The following is a 19,659-nucleotide window of genomic DNA, read 5'->3' as shown; positions in this document are numbered from 1 at the left end:
TCTCCAGAATGTATAAAGAACTCAAAATACTCTACACCAAGAATGCAAATAACCCAATTGACAAATGGGCTAAGGAAATGAACAGACATTTCACAGAAGAAGATCTACAAGCAATCAACAAACATATGGAAAAATGTTCACCATCTCTAGTAATAAGAGAAATGCAAATCAAAACCACCCTAAGATTCCATCTCACCCCAATTAGAATGGCGATTATCAAGAATACAAGCAACAACAGGTGTTGGCGAGGATGTGGGGAGAAAGGTACACTCATACATTGCTGGTGGGGCTGCAAATTAGTGCAGCCACTCTGGAAAGCAGTATGGAGACTCCTTAGAAAATTTGGAATGGAACCACCATTTGACCCAGCTATCCCACTCCTTGGCCTATACCCAAAGGATTTAAAATCAGCATACTACAGAGATACAGCCACATCAATGTTCACAGCTGCTCAATTCCCAATAGCCAGATTGTGGAACCAACCTAGATGTCCTTCAATTGATGAATGGATAAAGATACTGTGGTCTATATAGACAATGGAATATTACTCTGCCATAAAGAATAATAAAATCATGGCATCTGCAGGCAAATGGATGAAATTGGAGAATATCATGCTAAGTGAGATAAGCCAAACTCAAAAAACCAAAGGACGAATGATCTCGGTGATAAGTGGATGATGACACATAATGGGGGGTGGGAGGGGTTAGTGTTAGGGTTAGAGTTAGGGTTAGGGAGGGGGCAAGAATGGAGGAAGGACTGTGTAGAGGGAAAAGAGGGGTTGGAGGGGTGGGGGGAAGGGAAAAAATAACAGAATGAATCAAACAACATTACCCTATGTAAATTTATGATTACACAAATGGTACGCTTTTACTCCATGTACAAAGAAACAACATGTATCCCATTTGTTTACAATAAAAAAAAAGAATATAACATATTTTAAAGGTATTGAAATTTTTTCCAGTGATAAAAATTGGTAATTTGCTTGACCTTAAATAACAGAATAGGTTTCAATGACTTTGGTTGCTTCCAAAATTCAAATCTACCACCTCTTTCACAGGATGCACTATTTTTTTTTTTGGCCTTCTAATATTTATAATATATATTTATAAATAAAAAATATTTATAAATAAAAAATTTTGTTCTTCTACCCATCTTTTTCTCTCTGTCACCATTTATCGTCCATGAATATAGCATACAGTGCTTAAGAAGATATATTTATTTATTACTAACACTAACTATAATTTAAGTCATGTCTTAAGGCCTCCCTCCTATTTAAAGTCCTTATGTCTACTAAATGTAAGGCACTAGGTATAACAAACAATCTTACAGAGCCTAGTATCTTGCAAGAAAAAGTTGTCAGGGAGGCAGAGGCAACGTAGGGTTTTTATGATTGTGTGAAAAATACTTGATGAAACAAAAGTAAATCAGTTGCTTTACCACAGAACTTTTTAGACCATGTGCACTGTAAATATCTTGGGAAACTTTAGGACACTGTGTTCTCCAAACTTTTTTGTCCAAAAAAATCTTTCTTTTTCCTCAGAAGATCTATTCATGTCAGAGGGCAAGTAATTAGGAAATACTGATACAATCAGTGAAAAATAAACACTAAAGAGGGAGTAATTACTTTGGTCAAGATTATCAGAGTCATCTGAAGCAGATTCAAGAGGAGAAAGGACTTGAGCCAGCAATCAAAGATTTGTAAAGGAGTGAAAGAAGAGAGGAACATATATTTATTTGTCACTAATTAAGTGAAGATATTATGAACTTGTTGCTTTCAGTCCTTACAATAACTCTGAGGAACAGATATTGTCTATATTTTACAGATATAAATAACACAGCTGCCCTTGGAACCTAGTTCTGATTCTAAAATGTATGTTCTTTCTACTGCCTTCCGACTCCTGATTTGTGAAAAAAGTTTGGTAGCAAGAACTGTTCAAGATACAGTTGAGATGATAAGAACCAGATCAAGAAAACATTATTTTCTTACAGATGAGGAACAATAAATACTAGAAGAGGTTTTTGAACAAGAATGGATTTCTTTCTATTGAAATTGGTCATAGTACTGCTTAGGAGAGGGTCTAAATTAGCTTAATATTTTAATCAACATTATTTTAAAAAATCTAAATCCATGATCTACAAAGCTAATCTCTGTTATATAAACCAACCTTTTCTGGGTGTGGCAGAACTTCAGTATTTTCAGCTTCAGGCTCTAGAAGAGAACAAAATGCTTTTATTCCAATTTTACTAAAATTCTAAATCCATACCCTCTCATTCAGCATTTTATAATCACATAACCTGAACTCCCTCAGACAATTCAAGTGACATTATCAGATATTAAATATATCCACTTACTATTTTAAAATTGTTTTCATTTTGGAAATGAAATTATAAAATTATTCCATTTCTGAAAAAATATTTTATACAGAGTCAAATAGAACTATAATTTTTCAGAATTAGCTAAAACCAAATCAAATTCTTTATTTTATTGTATTATTGTAAGCATTTCTAACGATACAAGGAAAAATAGTTATCTACTTTCTAAGTATCATTATCTCCTCCATTATAAGTCACAGAAATTAAATGAATTCATGCTATGTGGAGTTAGGCATGAACACCTCCTGTAAGGACAAAATGAATCAAGAGGATATTCTAGAGAATACAGAGGATGCTGCCTTGCCTCTGTGACTTCAACTTCATTCCATGCTCTCACCCTGATCCCTCGGAGCTGAACTGGCTGAGAGCCATTCACACCAAGGTAAAGGAAGGATCAGGGAAAAAAGTATTTCTCCTAATACCACATTCCTTTTGCCTTCTACCTTCACCATCAAAACTCAAGAATTCTTACATACTTGGGTAGTATTTAGGACTCGCTGACATTTCAAGCAATTTTTTTGTTTTATGTCAGTCTATATTTATTGTATATAAATAAGTTATATGATAAACCAAAAAATAGACCATATGCATAGAATCATCCTATCTTTTGTAAATGGATTATATTTGGGCATGTGTGTGTATTTTTTTAATTTATTGGTTCTTTTTAGTTATACATGATGGCAGAATCCATTTTGATATAATTATACAATCATGAAATATATCTTATTCTAGTTAGGATCCCATTCTCAAAAGAAGAAATACAAATGGTCAATAAATATATTAAAAAATGTTCAACATCTCTAGCAATTAGAGAAATACAAATTAAAACTCCAGTCAGAATGGCAGTATACAAGAATACAAGTAACAATAAGTGTTGGAGAGGGTGTGAGGAAAAAGGTACACTTTTCCATTGCTGCTGGGATTGCAAATGGGTGCAACCCTATGGAAAGCAATAAGGCAATTTCCTCAGAAAACTTGTAACAGAACCAACCATTTGACCCAGTTATCTCACTCCTTAGTATATGTTCAAAGGATTTAAAATTAAGCATGTTTGAGTGTTTCTTTCAGTTTCTTTTTATTAGCCACTATCTGCATAGCTACTGTAAAAGCAGGTTTTATCTGTTGAACCTCAGAATACATCCTCTCAAGCAAGACAAGTTTTTCAGGGGGAGAAAAAGGCATAAATATACTTTCTGAACTTCACATGCTCAAAAAAATGGTTTTTCTTGTATTTTTCTTTTTTCTTTTGCGGTGCTAGGGATTGAACCCAGGGCTTTGTGCATGCAAGGCAAGCACTCTACCACCTGAGCTATATTCCCAGTCCAAAATGTTTTTTCTTTTACTTTTGATGATGAAAAGCTATGAAAATCAACTAGGAGTTTGAAATCATGGCATTCCACTTTCTCACAAGATGATAAATAAAAGTCATAAGAACAATTATTTTTGCTTTGAAATCTTTTGTGCCAAACAGTGCTCATAAGCTTCATTATCCATATCTTATTTGAAATTTTATATCTCTATTTGCTTAAAATTTTAAGACCAATGGAAAAAAAAAAAACATTTTTCCCTGTTCCCTCCATTCCTCCCTCGCTCTGGTTGAAAGAAACATTTGAAGAAAATTGGCATAGTTTCAATTATCTTTGCAAAGGAGATTGTACTTTGTTTGTTGGTTGGTTGGTATGAATAAAGTCCTTGGGCAGTTACAATTCAAAAACAGAAAATAAGATTTCACCCTCTTTCTCCTTTGAATTATAAAGAACCTTCAAAGAAATCTTTTCACACACTATCTTTGATGTCACCATCAAAATGATCATTTGTGGCTAGACACGGTGGCATATGCCTGTAATCCCGAATACTCAGAAGATTAGGGCAGAATTGTAAATTGGAGGCCAGTCCTGGGAAATTGGAGAGATGGCCTCAAAATAAAAATTTAAACAGGGCTCGGAATATAGCTCAGTGGCAAAGCGCTTGCCTAACATGTGGGAAGCCCTGGGTTTGATCCTCAGCACTGAGAAGGAAAAAACAAAAACAAAAAACTTTCTTTTATGTCAATAGTTACTATTTTAAAAATTTGATAAATTAATGAGATCTTTTATAGATATTTCATTACTGTATTAAAAATAAACCTTTAGAAGGAATTCTCATTTTTAACTTAAAATTTATAAATTACGAAAAAAGAATTCTTGAATTCTTGTCTACCCTTATCACTTGAGAGACAAAATATAATAGTGTAAGACTATAATAATGTAATAATGTAAGAATATAATAGAGTAAGAATAGTTTAAAAATATAATATGTGTAAGAAATGATTCTAAAGTACCAAAAGCAATAAGAACAGCCAGAGGAGTTTCAACCTATCCACAAATTTTAACTTATACACAAGCATTATAAGGTCAATGCTATTATATTTACTTAAGATAGTCTGCTTATTTTGATCATTCCATAATTTGCTTAGAATTACCGTTCGAACTGGGAGAGGAGAGGACTCTATTAGGATAATATCAGTTATTAAAGCTACTAAGTTATCAGTTTACTTACACAAGATTTAATCTCAGATGATTCTATAAAATTATTTTCAGGTTCTGAATACTCTGAAAGGAATGAAAGCAAGAGGGAGAGGCAATGAAGTGAAGGGAACTAACAATTCTATGGGTTTCTAATCACCACAGCTTCAGGGCAGAAACAAACACTATGGGTGATTATCCTCGTGCACAAAGTACTTTTAAAGAAATAGCCAATAAGATTTGTGGCTCAGAAGTTCACTGAGGGTGGTGACAATGCACAGATGCCAACAGCATCACAAGGAATGAAAGGCTCTCAGAAGGCCAAACAGGCACAAGAAAATGAAGGACATAGTGGAAGCTTGTTTTTCCATAAATACTGGAATTAGGTATATGAAAAATGGGAATGGATCTTTTGTCTAACCATTGCTGATGACTGTTATCCTGGTCAAAAACCAAGGGAGAAAAGGGAGAGGCTAAGGCATGATACCACCATGACACATCTGTCTACACTGTGCAAGACAACCTTACAAAAAAGGACCTCAACCTCTAAATGGTAATTTACAGCTATATAAATATGATTCTTTTGGTTTATCAATAAACACATCTTATAAACGGAGTTAAACAGGTTTTCACCAAATTCGAAGGGTATGTTTGCCATAACCTGAATTATAATACTGGGCTATCAGATACTGATTTTAAAAATTTCTTTATGACTTAAAAACCATAAAGTTTTTATTTATTTGGAGAGGAACATCAATTATCATTTGTCTTATATTTGTTTAATGTCAATTGATTAAACTTCTGTATCTAAGACAAGAAAACTTGAAAATTACTGTTTAATATTTAAACATTGATTACAAACTTAAATTCTCCTTAATTACAAATTTAGAGAATTAATCTTTTTACAATTTCAGACTTACATAAAAGACAAAGCACAAGTGCAATGGTTATAAAATTTATTATTAATCTTAAACTAATTCTAAAATAACAGTACACTGGTGTGATTCATTCTTATTTCTTTCTTACACCTATAACTTGATATTAAAGTTATTTTGAACCTTTTCACCAAAAAGGGCGCTGAAAGTAAAGAAGAAAATTCCTTCCCCTTCCAAAACTGAAGGCAAAGCAAAATTAAAGGCCAAAAGGTAGAGCTGAAAGGCATTCACAGCCCAAAACAAAAAGATCCACATGTTATCCACCTTCAGGTAGGACAAGACAGCCCAAATGTCCTCAGAGGAAACAAGCTGACCACTAAGCCATCATCAAGTTCCCCCAACCACTGAGTCTACCTTGAAGAAGACAGAAAACCATACACTCGTGTTCATTCTGTTTTGTTTTGTTTTGTTTTGTTTTTTTGGGTGCTGGGGATCGAACCCAGGGCCTTGTGCTTACAAGGCAAGCACTCTACCGTATGAGCTATCTCCCCAGCCCCTCGTGTTCATTCTGGATGTCAAGGCCAACAAGCATCAGATCAAACAGGCTGTAAAGAAGCTCTAGGACATTGTTGTGGCCAAGTTCGATACCCCGGTCAGAACTAATGGAAAGAAGAAGGCAGGCATATGTTCCACTGGCTCCTGATTATGATACTTCCAATGTTAACAAACTTAGGGCCATCTAAACTGAGTCTAGTTGGCTAATTCTAAATATATATATTTTTTAATAAAAATTAATAATTAGTAATTAAAGCAATACTTCATTTTGATACCTTCCCAGGGTTATAAAAATTTTATTAAATAGAAAACAAGTAATTTCATGGATCAACTGAGGTGACAGGATCTGGATTATTGACTACCTGATTATTATTATTTTTTTTTGATTGCAGTAGATTTATTTCTTTTTTTTTTTTTATTATTCTACACAAATGGGATACATGTTGTTTCTCTATTTGTATATGGCGCAAAGGCATACCTTTAATCATAAATTTACATAGGGTAATGTTTGATTCATTCTGTTATTTTTTTCCCTTCCCCCCCACCCCTCCCACCCCTCTTTTCCCTCTATACAGTCCTTCCTTCCTCCATTCTTGCCCCCTTCCCTAAACCTAACTCTAACCCTAACACTAACTCTTCCCACCCCCCATTATGTGTCCTCATCCACTTATTAGCGATATCATTCTTCCTTTGGTTTTTGAGATTGGCTTATCTCACTTAGCATGATATTCTCCAGTTTCATCCATTTGCCGGCAAATGCCATAATTTTATCATTCTTTATGGCAGAGTAATATTCCATTGTATATATATATACCACAGTTTCTTTATCCATTCATCAATTGAAGGACATCTAGGTTGGTTCCACAATCTGGCTATTGGGAACTGTGCAGCTATGAACATTGATGTGGCTGTATCTCTGTAATATGCTGATTTTAAATCCTTTGGGTATAGGCCAAGGAGTGGGATAGCTGGGTCAAATGGTGGTTCCATTCCAAGTTTTCTAAGGAGTCTCCATACTGCTTTCCAGAGTGGCTGCACTAATTTGCAGCCCCACCAGCAATGTATGAGTGTACCTTTCTCCCCACATCCTCGCCAACACCTGTTGTTGCTTGTATTCTTGATAATCGCCATTCTAATTGGGGTGAGATGGAATCTTAGGGTGGTTTTGATTTGCATTTCTCTTATTCTAGAGATGTTGAACATTTTTCCATATGTTGTTGATTGCTTGTAGATCTTCTTCTGTGAAGTGTCTATTCATTTCCTTAGCCCATTTGTCGATTGGATTATTTGCATTCTTGGTGTAGAGTATTTTGAGTTCTTTATTGATTCTGGAGATTAGTGCTCTATCTGAAGTATGAGTGGCAAAGATTTTCTCCCACTCTGTAGGCTCTTTCTTCACATTGCTGATAGTTTCCTTTGCTGAGAGAAAGCTATTTAGTTTGAATCTATCCCAGTTATTAATTCTTGCTTTTATTTCTTGTGCTATTGGAGTCCTGTTGAGGAAGTCTTGTCCTAAGCCAACATGTTGAAGATCTGGACCTACTTTTTCTTCTATAAGATGCAAGGTCTCTGGTCTGATTCCGAGATCCTTAATCCATTTTGAGTTTAGTTTCGTGCATGGTGAGAGAGATGGGTTTAGTTTCATTCTGTTGCATATGGATTTCCAATTCTCCCAGCACCATTTGTTGAAGAGGCTATCTTTTCTCCATTGCATATTTTTGGCCCCTTTGTCTAGTATGAGAAAATTGTATTTATTTGGGTTTGTGTCCGTGTCCTCTATTCTGTACCATTTATCCACCTTTCTATTTTGGTACCAATACCATGCTGTTTTTGTTACTATTGCTTTGTAGTAGAGTTGAAGATCTGGTATTGCGATACCCCCTGCTTCACTCTTTCTGCCAAGGATTGCTTTAGCTATTCTGGATTTTTTATTCTTCCAGATGAATTTCATAATTGCTTGCTCTATTTCTGTAAGGTACATCATTGGGATTTTAATTGGAATTGCATTGAATCTGTATAGCACTTTTGGTAGTATGGCCATTTTGACAATATTAATTCTTCCTATCCAAGAACATGGGAGATCTTTCCATCTTCTGAGGTTTTCTTTAATTTCTTTCTTTAGTGTTCTGTCGTTCTCATTGTAGAGTTCTTTCACCTCTTTTGTGAGATTGATTTCCAAGTATTTTATTTTTTTCGAAGCTATTGTGAATGGGGTAGTTTTCCTAATTTCTCCTTCTGAAGATTCATCGCTTATGTATAGAAATGCCTTAGATTTATGTGCATTGATCTAATATCCCGCTACTTTACTGAATTCACTTATGAGATCTAACAGTTTTCTGGTGGAATTTCCTGGTTCCTCTAAGTATACAATCATATCATCAGCAAATAGGGATAGTTTGAGTTCTTCTTTTCCTATTGGTATCCCTTTAATTTCTTTGGTCTGTCTAATTGCTCTGGCTAGTTTCAAGGACGATATTGAATAGAAGTGGTGAAAGAGGGCATCCCTGCCTTGTTCCAGTTTTTAGAGGGAATGCTTTCAGTTTTTCACCATTTAGAATGATATTAGCCATGGGCTTAGCGTAGATGGCCTTTACAATGTTAAGGAATGTTCCCACTATCCCTATTTTTTCTAGTGTTTTGAGCATGAAGGGATGCTGTATTTTATCAAATGCTTTTTCTGCATCTATTGAAATAATCGTGTGATTCTTGACATTAAGTCTATTGATATGGTGAATTACATTTATTGATTTCCTGATGTTGAACCAACCTTGCATCCCTGGGATGAAACCCACTTGATCATGGTGCACTATCTTTTTAATATGTTTTTGTATGCGATTTGCTAAAATTTTGTTGAGCATTTTTGCGTCGATGTTCATTAAGGATATTGGTCTGAAATTTTCTTTCCTCGATGTGTCTCTGTCTGGTTTAGGTATCAGGGTAATATTGGCTTCATAGAATGAGTTTGGGAGGGTTCCCTCCTCTTCTATTTCATGGAATACTTTGAGAAGTATTGGAATGAGCTCTTCTTTAAAGGTTTTGTAGAACTTGGCTGAGAACCCATCTGGTCCTGGACTTTTCTTTGTTGGTAGGCTTTTGATAACTTCTATTTCATTACTTGAAATTGGTCTATTTAAATTGTGTATGTCCTCCTCGTTCAGTTTAGGCAATTCATATGTCTCTAGAAACCTGTTGATGTCTTCGAAATTTTCTATTTTGTTGGAGTATAGATTTTCAAAAGGGCTTCTATTTATGTTTCGTATTTCAGTCGTGTCTGTTGTGATATTTCCTTGTTCATTCCGAATTTTAGTGATTTGGGTTTTCTCTCGTCTTCTCTTTGTTAGTGTGGCTAAAGGTTTATCAATTTTGTTTATTTTTTCAAAGAACCAACTATTTATTTTGTCAATTTTTTGTATTGTTTCTTTTGTTTCAATTTCGTTGATTTCAGCTCTGAGTTTGACTATTTCCTGTCTTCTACTACTTTTGGTGTTGGTCTGTTCTTCTTTTTCTAGGGCTTTGAGCTGTAGTGTTAGGTCGTTTATTTGTTGAGTTTTACTTCTTTTATTAAATGCGCTCCATGAAATAAATCTTCCTCTAAGTACTGCTTTCATAGTGTCCCAGAGATTTTGATATGATGTTTCTTTGTTCTCGTTTACCTCTAAGAATTTTTTCATTTCCTTCCTAATATCTTCTGTTATCCATTCATCATATAGTAGCATATTGTTTAATCTCCAGGTGTTGGAGTAGTTTCTGTTTTTTACTCTTTCATTAATTTGTAACTTCAATCCATTATGATCTGATAGAATACAAGGTAGTGTCTCTATCTTCTTGTATTTGCTGACATTAGCTTTGTGGCATAATATATGGTCTATTTTAGAGAAGGATCCATGTGCTGCTGAGAAGAAAGTGTATTCGCTCTTGGTTGGATGGTATATTCTATAAATGTCTGTTAAGTCTAAATTATTGATTGTGTTATTGAGATCTATGGTTTCTTTGTTCAATTTTTGTTTGGAAGATCTGTCCAGTGGTGAGAGAGGCGTGTTAAAATCACCTAGTATTATTGTGTTATGGTCTATTTGGTTTCTAAAATTGAGAAGGATTTGTTTAACATACATGGATGAGCCACTGTTTGGGGCATAGATGTTTATGATTGTTGTATCTTGCTGATTTATGCTTCCCTTAAGCAGTATGAAATGTCCTTCCTTATCCCTTCTGACTGACATTGGCTTGAAGTCCACATTATCTGAAATGAGGATGGATACTCGAGCTTTTTTGCTGAGTCCATGTGCATGGTATGTTTTTCCCCATCCTTTCACCTTTAGTCTATGGGTATCTCTTTCTATGAGGTGAGTCTCTTGCAGGCAGCATATTGTTGGATCTTTCTTTTTAATCCAATCCGCCAGTCTATGTCTTTTGATTGATGAATTCAGGCCATTAACATTCAGGGTTATTATTGAGATATGATTTGTATTCCCGGTCATTTGGTTCATATTTAAAATTTTATTTATTTATTTATTTCTTTTTTGACACATCTTGGTTCCTCCTTTATTTGACAGTTCCTTTAGGATAATTCCTCCCTTTGCTGATTTGCTTCTTTGTTTTTTATCTCTTCCTCATGAAATATTTTGCCAAGAATGTTCTGTAATGCTGGCTTTCTTTTTGTAAATTCTTTTAGCTTTTGTTTATCATGGAAAGATTTTATTTCATCGTCAAATTTGAAGGTAAGCTTTGCTGGGTATAAGATTCTTGGTTGGCATCCATTTTCTTTCAGAGCTTGAAAAATGTTGTTCCAGGCCCTTCTAGCTTTTAGGGTCTGGATTGAAAAATCTGCTGATATCCGTATTGGTTTCCCCCTGAATGTAATTTGGTTCTTTTCTCTCACAGCCTTTAAAATTCTGTCTTTATTTTGTATGTTCGGTATTTTCATTATAATGTGCCTTGGTGTGGGTCTGTTGTAATTTTGTGTATTTGGAGTCCTATAAGCCTCTTGAACTTGATTTTCCATTTCATTCTTCAGATTTGGGAAATTTTCTGATACTATTTCATTGAATAGATTTTTCATTCCTTTGGTTTGTTTCTCTAAGCCTTCCTCAATCCCAATAATTCTCAAATTTGGCCTTTTCATGATATCCATAGTTCTTGCAGATTCTGTTCATGATTTCTCCCCATCTTCTCTGTTTGTTCAACTTTGTTTTCGAGGTTAAATATTTTGTCTTCAATATCTGAAGTTCTGTCTTCCAGGTGTTCTATCCTATTGGTTATGCTTTCTATGGAGTTCTTAATTTGGTTTATTGTTTCCTTCATATCAAGGATTTCTGTTTGGTTTTTTTTCAATATCTCTAACTCTTTTTGAAATGATCTTTTGCTTCCTGAATTTGCTCTGTTAACTGTCGATTGGTGCTATCATTCAATGCCTGCATTTGCTCTTTCATCTCATCATTCAATGCCTGCATTTGCTCTTTCATCTCATCGTTTGCTTCCCTAATCATTTTAATTATGTACATTCTGAACTCCCTTTCTGCCATTTCTTCTGCCATGCTGTCATTGGATTCTATTGATGTAACATCTAGATTTGTTTGGGGCATTTTCTTCCCTTGTTTTCTCATATTGTTCAGGAATCAGTGGGTCATTAAGATATTGCAGATTTCCTCTATCGACTTATTATGTCCCTGAAGATTGCTAGTATATCCCCTCTTATCCTTCAGTAGCCTGAAGTCTTGGAGGAAGTTGATAAAGCGGAGCTCCACGAAGAAGCTGCCTCTCTAGGGTGGTGACCCTCAGGTGGCGTATATTCCCTGATAGTGGTCAGAGGTGTCTCCACTTGTTGACCAATGGTCATCCAACGGGGAACTAGGCTGCAGGCTGAGGCAAGTCCTGTTTGTGCCTGTGTCTCTGGTTTTACCATCCCAGTGGGAAAACCTCTCCCGGTAGGGAAGACTCACTTGGTTGGAACGTCTCGCTGGTCAGTTCCCCTCCTAGAGGTTCCCCTCAATCTACAACTACCGCCTGGGCTGGGCTGTCTTCCTCTGCAACGTTCCCAGGGGCCCGGACCTACCTCCTGGGCCTGGGAGCTTCACCCTTCGCAGGCGAGTCTCCTTAGGCTGCCTCTCCCAGATAATCTGCCCGCAGTCCTGGAAACTTCGCTCCGCCCCTAGGCATGTCTCTGTGCGGCTCTTCCAGCAAGAAGCCACCTAGCTCCTGGGACCCTACTCTGCACGTAATCGCCTGGCTATGCGGCCCCTCCTCTGAGTCGCCACCTGGAGCCCTGTACAATAGCTCCGATACCCAGAGATCCACCACGCACCTCCTCCACCGGACAGCAGCCCGGTTTCCGACGCAGTCACTAGGAGTCCAAGTAACTCACTTTGCGTCTCCTCCTGCTGCCAACCTCCCGTAGCCCTAGGCAGTCACTCCAAGCCCAAGTGACCCGTCCTGTTCCTCCTCCTCCTCCTCGGGGTAGCCCCCCGGGTGTTCAGGGGTGGTGGCTCCAAGACCAAGTGACCCACTGTGCTCCTCCTCCAGTCAGGCCACCGGTGTTCAGGAGTGGTCGCTTTGAGTGCAATCAACTCACCACTCGCCTCCTCCTCTGGCAACCGCCTGTGGCTCTGATGCAGTCACTCCTAGACCAAGCGACCCGCCGTGCTTCTCCTCTCCTCCCGACAACCCCCCGGTGTTAGGAAGCGGTCGTTCTGAGTCCAAACGGCTCGCCACGCAGCTCCCCCTCTGGCAACCGCCTGTGGCTCTGATGCAGTCACTCCTAGACCAAGTGACCCGCCGCGCTTCTCCTCTTCCTCCGGGCAACCCCCCGGTGTTCAGAAGCAATTACTCTTGAGTCTAAACAGCTCACTATGCAGCTCCTCCTCAGGCAGCCGCCCGGAGCCCCAGTGGTTGCTCCGAGTCCAAGCGCTGTGCTGAGCCGCCTCCTCTACGAAGATCCCAGTTGTCCGTGTTTACTGCTCCTGTGAGGGGAGGGGCGTCTTGCCGAGCAACTCCACTTCACAAATTCCCTGCGTTCCGGGGCTACCGCCCCATCCGGGACACCTCCCCAACGGGAGAGACTCACCCGGCGGCTTTGAGTTGGTCCCAAGTCTCTCACTATCTCCTCTTTTGAATCCTGCGTCCTGGAGCAACATGAAATGCAGCCGCCCTCTAGGCCGCCATCTTGAAACTCCCTGATTATTTTTTAATATTTTTTATTTGTTATTTTTAAATATACATGACAGGAGAGTATATTTTGATATACTGTGCATACATGGAGTATAACTTATTCTATTTAGGATCCCATTCTCGTGGGGAGTTTACATGATGTGGAGTTTCACTGGTCATGTATTCATATATAAATATAGGAAAGTTATGTTCAATTCATTCTACTGTCTTTCCTATTCCTATCCCCTATCCCCTATCCCGTCCCTTTATTCCCCTTTTCTAATCCACCACCCATTGTATGTTAGCATCCACATATCAGAGAGAATATTTGGCCTTTGATTTTGGGGGATTGGCTTGATAGTTTCCAGTTTCATCCATTTACCAGCAAATGCCATAACATTCTTTATGGCTGAGTAATATTCTATTGTGTATATATATCACATTTTCTTTATCCATTCATGTGTTGAAGGGTATCTAGGTTAGTTCCATAGCTTAGGTATTGTGAATTGAGCTGCAATAAACACTGATATGACTGCATCACCACAGTATGCTGATTTTAACTCCTTTGACTACCTGATTTTTTTGTTAGATTGAAATCTCAGTAGCCAATTATCTAGCTTTACTTATAAAGTACACCCTCAACTTCACAAGTGTTTTTTTCTTGCTTGCTTTTTTAACAATGCCATCCTTAAGTTTTATTTGGTCAGTGTTACAAAAGCTTTTCTAATATTTATTATATTCTGACTTGTTATGTTAGTATTATTATAAACTTATACCTTTTATCAGCATCTTACAATAGGCAGGGCCATTTAAGGCTTTTATTTCCTAAGAGATGAGGCATCTAGTCCCTGCTAAAGTCTCCTTAATTAGATATTAGTTATTTGTCATCTTAGGACATTGTTAGACCTCACTTTCACAATTTTTAATGTGTACTACTGGTGCTATGTATGTGATCCTTCTCTTTCTTAGCACAACTCTTACTTTCTTTAAGACTACAGAACTTACTCATAGTTCTGTTTTCTTTTTTTCTCCTACTTACTAATGGATAAACAGAAAAACCCTACGTCTTACAAATAGACATATATTTTATAAAGAAAGCAAAATGCACATGTATTAACAGGTCCTGACTTTTAAAAGTCAGTCAAACTTTAGTACATCCTACTGTAGTCACTTTTTATAGACAACTTTTTATATATTATTAACATCTTTTTTTTTTTTATTGTAAACAAATGGGATACATGTTGTTTCTCTGTACATGGAGTAAAGGCGTACCATTTGTGTAATCATAAATTTACATAGGGTAATGTTGTTTGATTCATTCTGATTATTAACATTTTTTGAGTATTATTGTGAATATATGATCTGCTCACAAACATTTTCATGAACTAAAATTTACTACATTTTTATTTTTTCTCAATTTCTTATAGCATGTCAGAGAAGCAACAATGATCTAGGCCTTTATTCTTTTAGCACTACCCCCAGACATCCTTAAAGGAGTCCTTATTTTACAGCAATGATATATTTCAGACGAATCCTGAACTCACACTCCAAGGCAGATAGGCTATCCTTTAAGGATCCCAGGCTTATTTACAATTTATATACCCATAGCACCAATACAACTAGCACAGAGAAAGTTCAAAAAATACTCATTGAAAGAATGAACAAATAATATTATTGTCCAAAAATCTGGCACTAGGAGTGTGATATAAGAGTTGGTGATAAGGAGAAGTGGTAATGCAAAGCAGAAGATAGAGCTTTATCAATTTATCTTTTCCAATTTCTATCATGTCTTCCTGCCCTTTTCTTATAATACAAGGTTTCACTAACTACCATGAATATTTACTACAGTTCAGACATAACATACATGACATTCATTCTGGAGGAAATTCTAGGAGACACCTCAAAGTAAAAGACAGCCATTCTCTAATATAGCTGAAACCAAGGTAAAACTGGCCTGTATGACTACAGTCAGGAAGAGCATGCATACATATTAATGATGTTATGAACTGAGAAAACAAAACATTTTCTTTCAAATTTCAGTCCCAAAAAAATCACAAGAGGAAAAGAGTAGACATTTGGAGTAGCAGGTACTGATTGCAGCTGACCTGTTTTCTCCACAGGCAATGCTATGCAACACAATCCAACCTTAATAGCAATACTGATCTCATAATTAAAATGTATGGTAGAACAGCCTAGATGTAAATAACTCCATATCTAAGCCTTTTATTTTCAGGCAAAATAAATTTTCTTCATATACCTCTACCCATTAAAACATACCTTCAATGTTTCGATGATTCGATAAAAGTCCAGCCTGCGGAAATGACAGAGTGAACACTGGAAAATGTTTCCTAGTCCTAAAAAGTAAATGAACAAATTAATACATTTTAATGGAAAGAAAAAAATAGCATTTTTCATTTAAATATAAATTAAACTTCTTGAAAAAAAGCTTTCTAGATGTTATTGCTTTTGCTACATCATTCCAATTATTTTAACAATTACCAATTTGTTAATATTTACATTTGAAGTGACTACAACATTGAAGGAGCAAGCTGAAAAAATTATTAGATAAATTCAGCAGTGTAAACAAGCTTTATCAGTCAGCTCTTCATTGCTGTGGCAAAACAACTTACAGGAGGAGACTTATTTGAGTTCAAAGTTTCAGAGGTTTCAGTCCATGATTAGCCAGTTTCATTGCTATGGGCCTGAGGCAAGGGAGAAGTCATGGCAGGACGTGGTAGAGGAAAGCTGCTCACCTCAAAGCAGCTGGGAAGCAAAGAGAGAGGGGAAAGGAGCCAGGGACAAACTATAGTCCCCAAGGACATTTACCCAGGAATCCACTCCCTTCAATTAGGTCACACCTCTTATAGTTTCTAACACCTGCCAACAGTCCATTCAAATTATGAGTCCACCAATGGATTAATTCATTAATGAGTTGAGAGCCCTCTTAATCTACTCACTCCCCAAAAGTTCTACCTTTCGGAACATTGCTGCTCTAGAGACCAAGGCTTCAACACAAGAGCCTCTAAGGGAACATTTCATATCATACCATAATGTAAGCTAAATATATTTAGGTTTGAAAAAAATTTTGGAGATAACTGCTTGCCAAATGGAGGTAGCAATATTAGGGAGAAAATGGTCCAGAATTATGCATATGTATTTTATATATATATATATCCTCAAATACAGGGATAGCTTGCCATTATAATTTCAAATATAAGTGAAAGTCACTAATGAGAAATTTCTCAGACATTATTTACCATTCTTCTTTTTCACAGCAGGTTAAGAAAAAGTAGGAAATATGGAAAGGAAGAAAGTTGCAGGCAAAATAAGGTTCATGTCTAATCTGTAATTCTGATCCTCTGCTTTTGGATAATTAAAAGTTGATTGAAGATTGTATGAGAGTATATATTTCTTCTATTGAAATCCCTTTTTGGCAAAATTTGGCTGTTATAGTTGGCTACTGGATGAGCAAATATATACTCATTTTATATGAATCATTTTCCATTCTATGCACACATATTTATTTCTTAAATACAAGCAACTTTTCCTTCACTAAACTATTAAAATGTGTTTTATTTGCAAAGTAAATTATTTTATTGTACCAAGGGGGGTAACAGTTGATGGCAACCAACTATTTTTTCCTCCGTCTAATACACTGCATAAATTCAATCAAGATACCTTCCCTGAAGAAAAAAAAAAACTCGTTTCAGATGTTTTCAGAGTTTTTATGCAGCAGGCCTAGCTACTTAAATCCTAAACAAGAATAATAAATCGAGCAGCCTCTCTTGTCCAAAAAAAAGTCATCAATATGTCATCTTGAAAATGGAAATGAAATCTCTAATATAGAATAATTCCTTTTTTTTATTGTAAACAAATGGGCTACATTTTGATTCTCTGTACATGGAGTAAAGGCATACCATTCGTGTAATCATAAATTTACACAGGGCAATGTTGTTTGATTCATTCTGCCATTTTTTTCCCCGTTCCCCCCCAACCCCATAATATAGAATGATAATTTCTAAGAGGCAAATAGAAAAGAATGTTATTTTTTTTCTCAAAATGTTATGCTTGGAGAAGAAGCTGATTGAAAACAATACAAAACCATAGTTTGAGTCAACAAGAGAATTTTTTCTTTAATTGTAAGAGAATTTAAGACATAAATCTGAAAATACAGCAAAGCTTCTCCTAAATTATTAAAATATGTACATTTGGCAAGATTGCAAATAACCTAAATGTCCAATCATAGAATGATTAAACAAATCATAGTATATAATCAGTCATACAACAAAATATGAGGTCATTAAACTCACACATTTAAGAAACATTAATAACATGAAAAAATAACTATAAAAAGCTATTACTTAAAATTTTGAAAACAGGATGCAAAACTGTGAATGATCCAAATTCTAAAATAAAAACTTCTAATACATTTACAGTGGTTTTCTGGGCAGTAAGATTATGTGCTATGCTAATCTTCCTTAGTTTTTTTTCTTTTTTCCGGTTTTTTGAAATGAACTTATATTGCTAATACATTGTGTAAAAGGGTTATTTTACAATAACCCTGAACTTTTTTGATCTTCAGACTCCTTTACACCCTTAAAAATTATTGAGGATACCAAAGAGCGTTAGCTAATTTGACTTATATATACTTCAATATAGAAATTAAAACAGTTTAAATATTTGTTTTTAAATGACAATAATAATCCAGTAATATATTAACCTATTTTATGAAAAACTGTATTTTCCAAAGTGAAAAAAAAAATCAGTGAGGCTAAGGTGAAGTGATTCGCATGAGTATTTCCTGCAAGTAAGCTCAGCTACTTGGTAGACTGAGGTAGAAGGATCACAAGTATGAGGTCATCCTGGGCAATTTAGTGAATGAATGAATGAATTAATGAAGCTGTGGATGTAACTCATTGGCAGAGCACCCCTGGGTTCAATCTCTGAATTAAAAAAATTTGAACGTGCGATCTGCCTGCCTTAGCTCCTGAGCAGCTGAGATTACAGGCATGTGCTACTATGCCTGGTCTTAAAACCTTCTAATATCTGCTACTGCGACTAATATGTTGCCTGTATTATTATTTTGCTTGAAGTAGCTAATAAAAACCTGGCCTCACACTGCTATGCAGTCAGAAAAGGGAGAATATTTTAGTAGACTTTTTGGATAATTGTGAATAGTCTTCAATGATATTACACCAAAATTCTATAAGCTATAAGATTCTTAAAAGTTACTTAAGGACTAAGGATATAGCTCAGCGGTAGAGCACTTGCCTAGTGTGCTTGAGAGCCTAGGTTCAATTCCCAGCACAGGAGGAAAAAAAAGTTAGTTAAAATACAGAAACTGTGTCTTCTATTCTGTTCCACTAGTCTTCTTGCCTATTTTGGTGCCAACCATGCTGTTTTTTGTTACTATGGCTCTGTAGTACAATTTAAGGTCTGGTATTGTGATGCCTCCTGCTTCATATCTCTAAGGATTGCTTTGGTTATTCTGGGTCTCTTATTTTTCCCAATGAATTTCAAGACTGCTTTTTCTGTTTCTATTTCCATGAAGAATGTCATTGGAATTTTGAGGGAAACTGTATTGAATCTATATAGCACTTTTGATATTATGGTCATTTTGACAATATTGACTCTGCCTATCTAAGAACAGGGGAGGTCTTTCCATCTTCTAAGGTCTTCCTCAATTTCATTCTTTAGTGTTCTATAGTTTTCATTGCAGAGATCTTTCAACTCTTTGGTTAGATTGATTCCTCAGTATTTTGTTTTTTTGGAGGCTATTGTGAATGGGATAGATTCATCATTAAAGTATAGGAATGCAATTGATTTACAGGTGTTAATTTTGTATCCTGCTACTTTGTCGAATTCATTTATGAGTTCTAGAAGTTTACTGGTGGAGTTTTTTGGGCCTTCTAAATATAAAATCATGGTGTCAGCAATCAGAGATAGTTTGAGCTCTTCTTTTCCTATTCATAGCCTTAATTTCTATCTTTTGCCTAATTGCTCTGGCTAGAGTTTTAAGGACTGTGTTGAATAGAAGTGGTGAAAGTGGGCATCCCTGTCATGTTCCTGTTTTTAGAGGGAACACTTTCAGTTTTTCTGCATTTAGAATTATGTTGGCCTTGGGTTTGTCATATTTAGCTTTTACAATTTTGAGGTATGTTCCTTCTATTTCTAGTTTTTCCAATGTTCTAAACATGAATGGATGCTGC

The 19,659-nt window shown here is 36.1% G+C and overlaps 1 protein-coding gene across 1 annotated transcript in view; it reads right to left on the bottom strand.

Annotated features, from left to right (window-relative positions):
- The window catches only part of Ankrd31 (ankyrin repeat domain 31), a 150,467-nt gene that overhangs the window by 107,211 nt on the left and 23,597 nt on the right, over positions 1-19,659 (bottom strand). Inside the window, exon 5 of the mRNA XM_047554743.1 lies at positions 15,728-15,804. Within this exon, the coding sequence (XP_047410699.1) occupies positions 15,728-15,804 (77 nt within the window). The remainder of the gene's footprint in view (positions 1-15,727; positions 15,805-19,659) is intronic.

The sequence above is a fragment of the Sciurus carolinensis genome, chromosome 6 (genome assembly GCF_902686445.1).
Source record: "Sciurus carolinensis chromosome 6, mSciCar1.2, whole genome shotgun sequence".
In the NCBI taxonomy this organism is placed as follows: Eukaryota; Metazoa; Chordata; class Mammalia; order Rodentia; family Sciuridae; genus Sciurus; species Sciurus carolinensis.
This window is presented reverse-complemented; position numbering and strand designations above follow the sequence as displayed.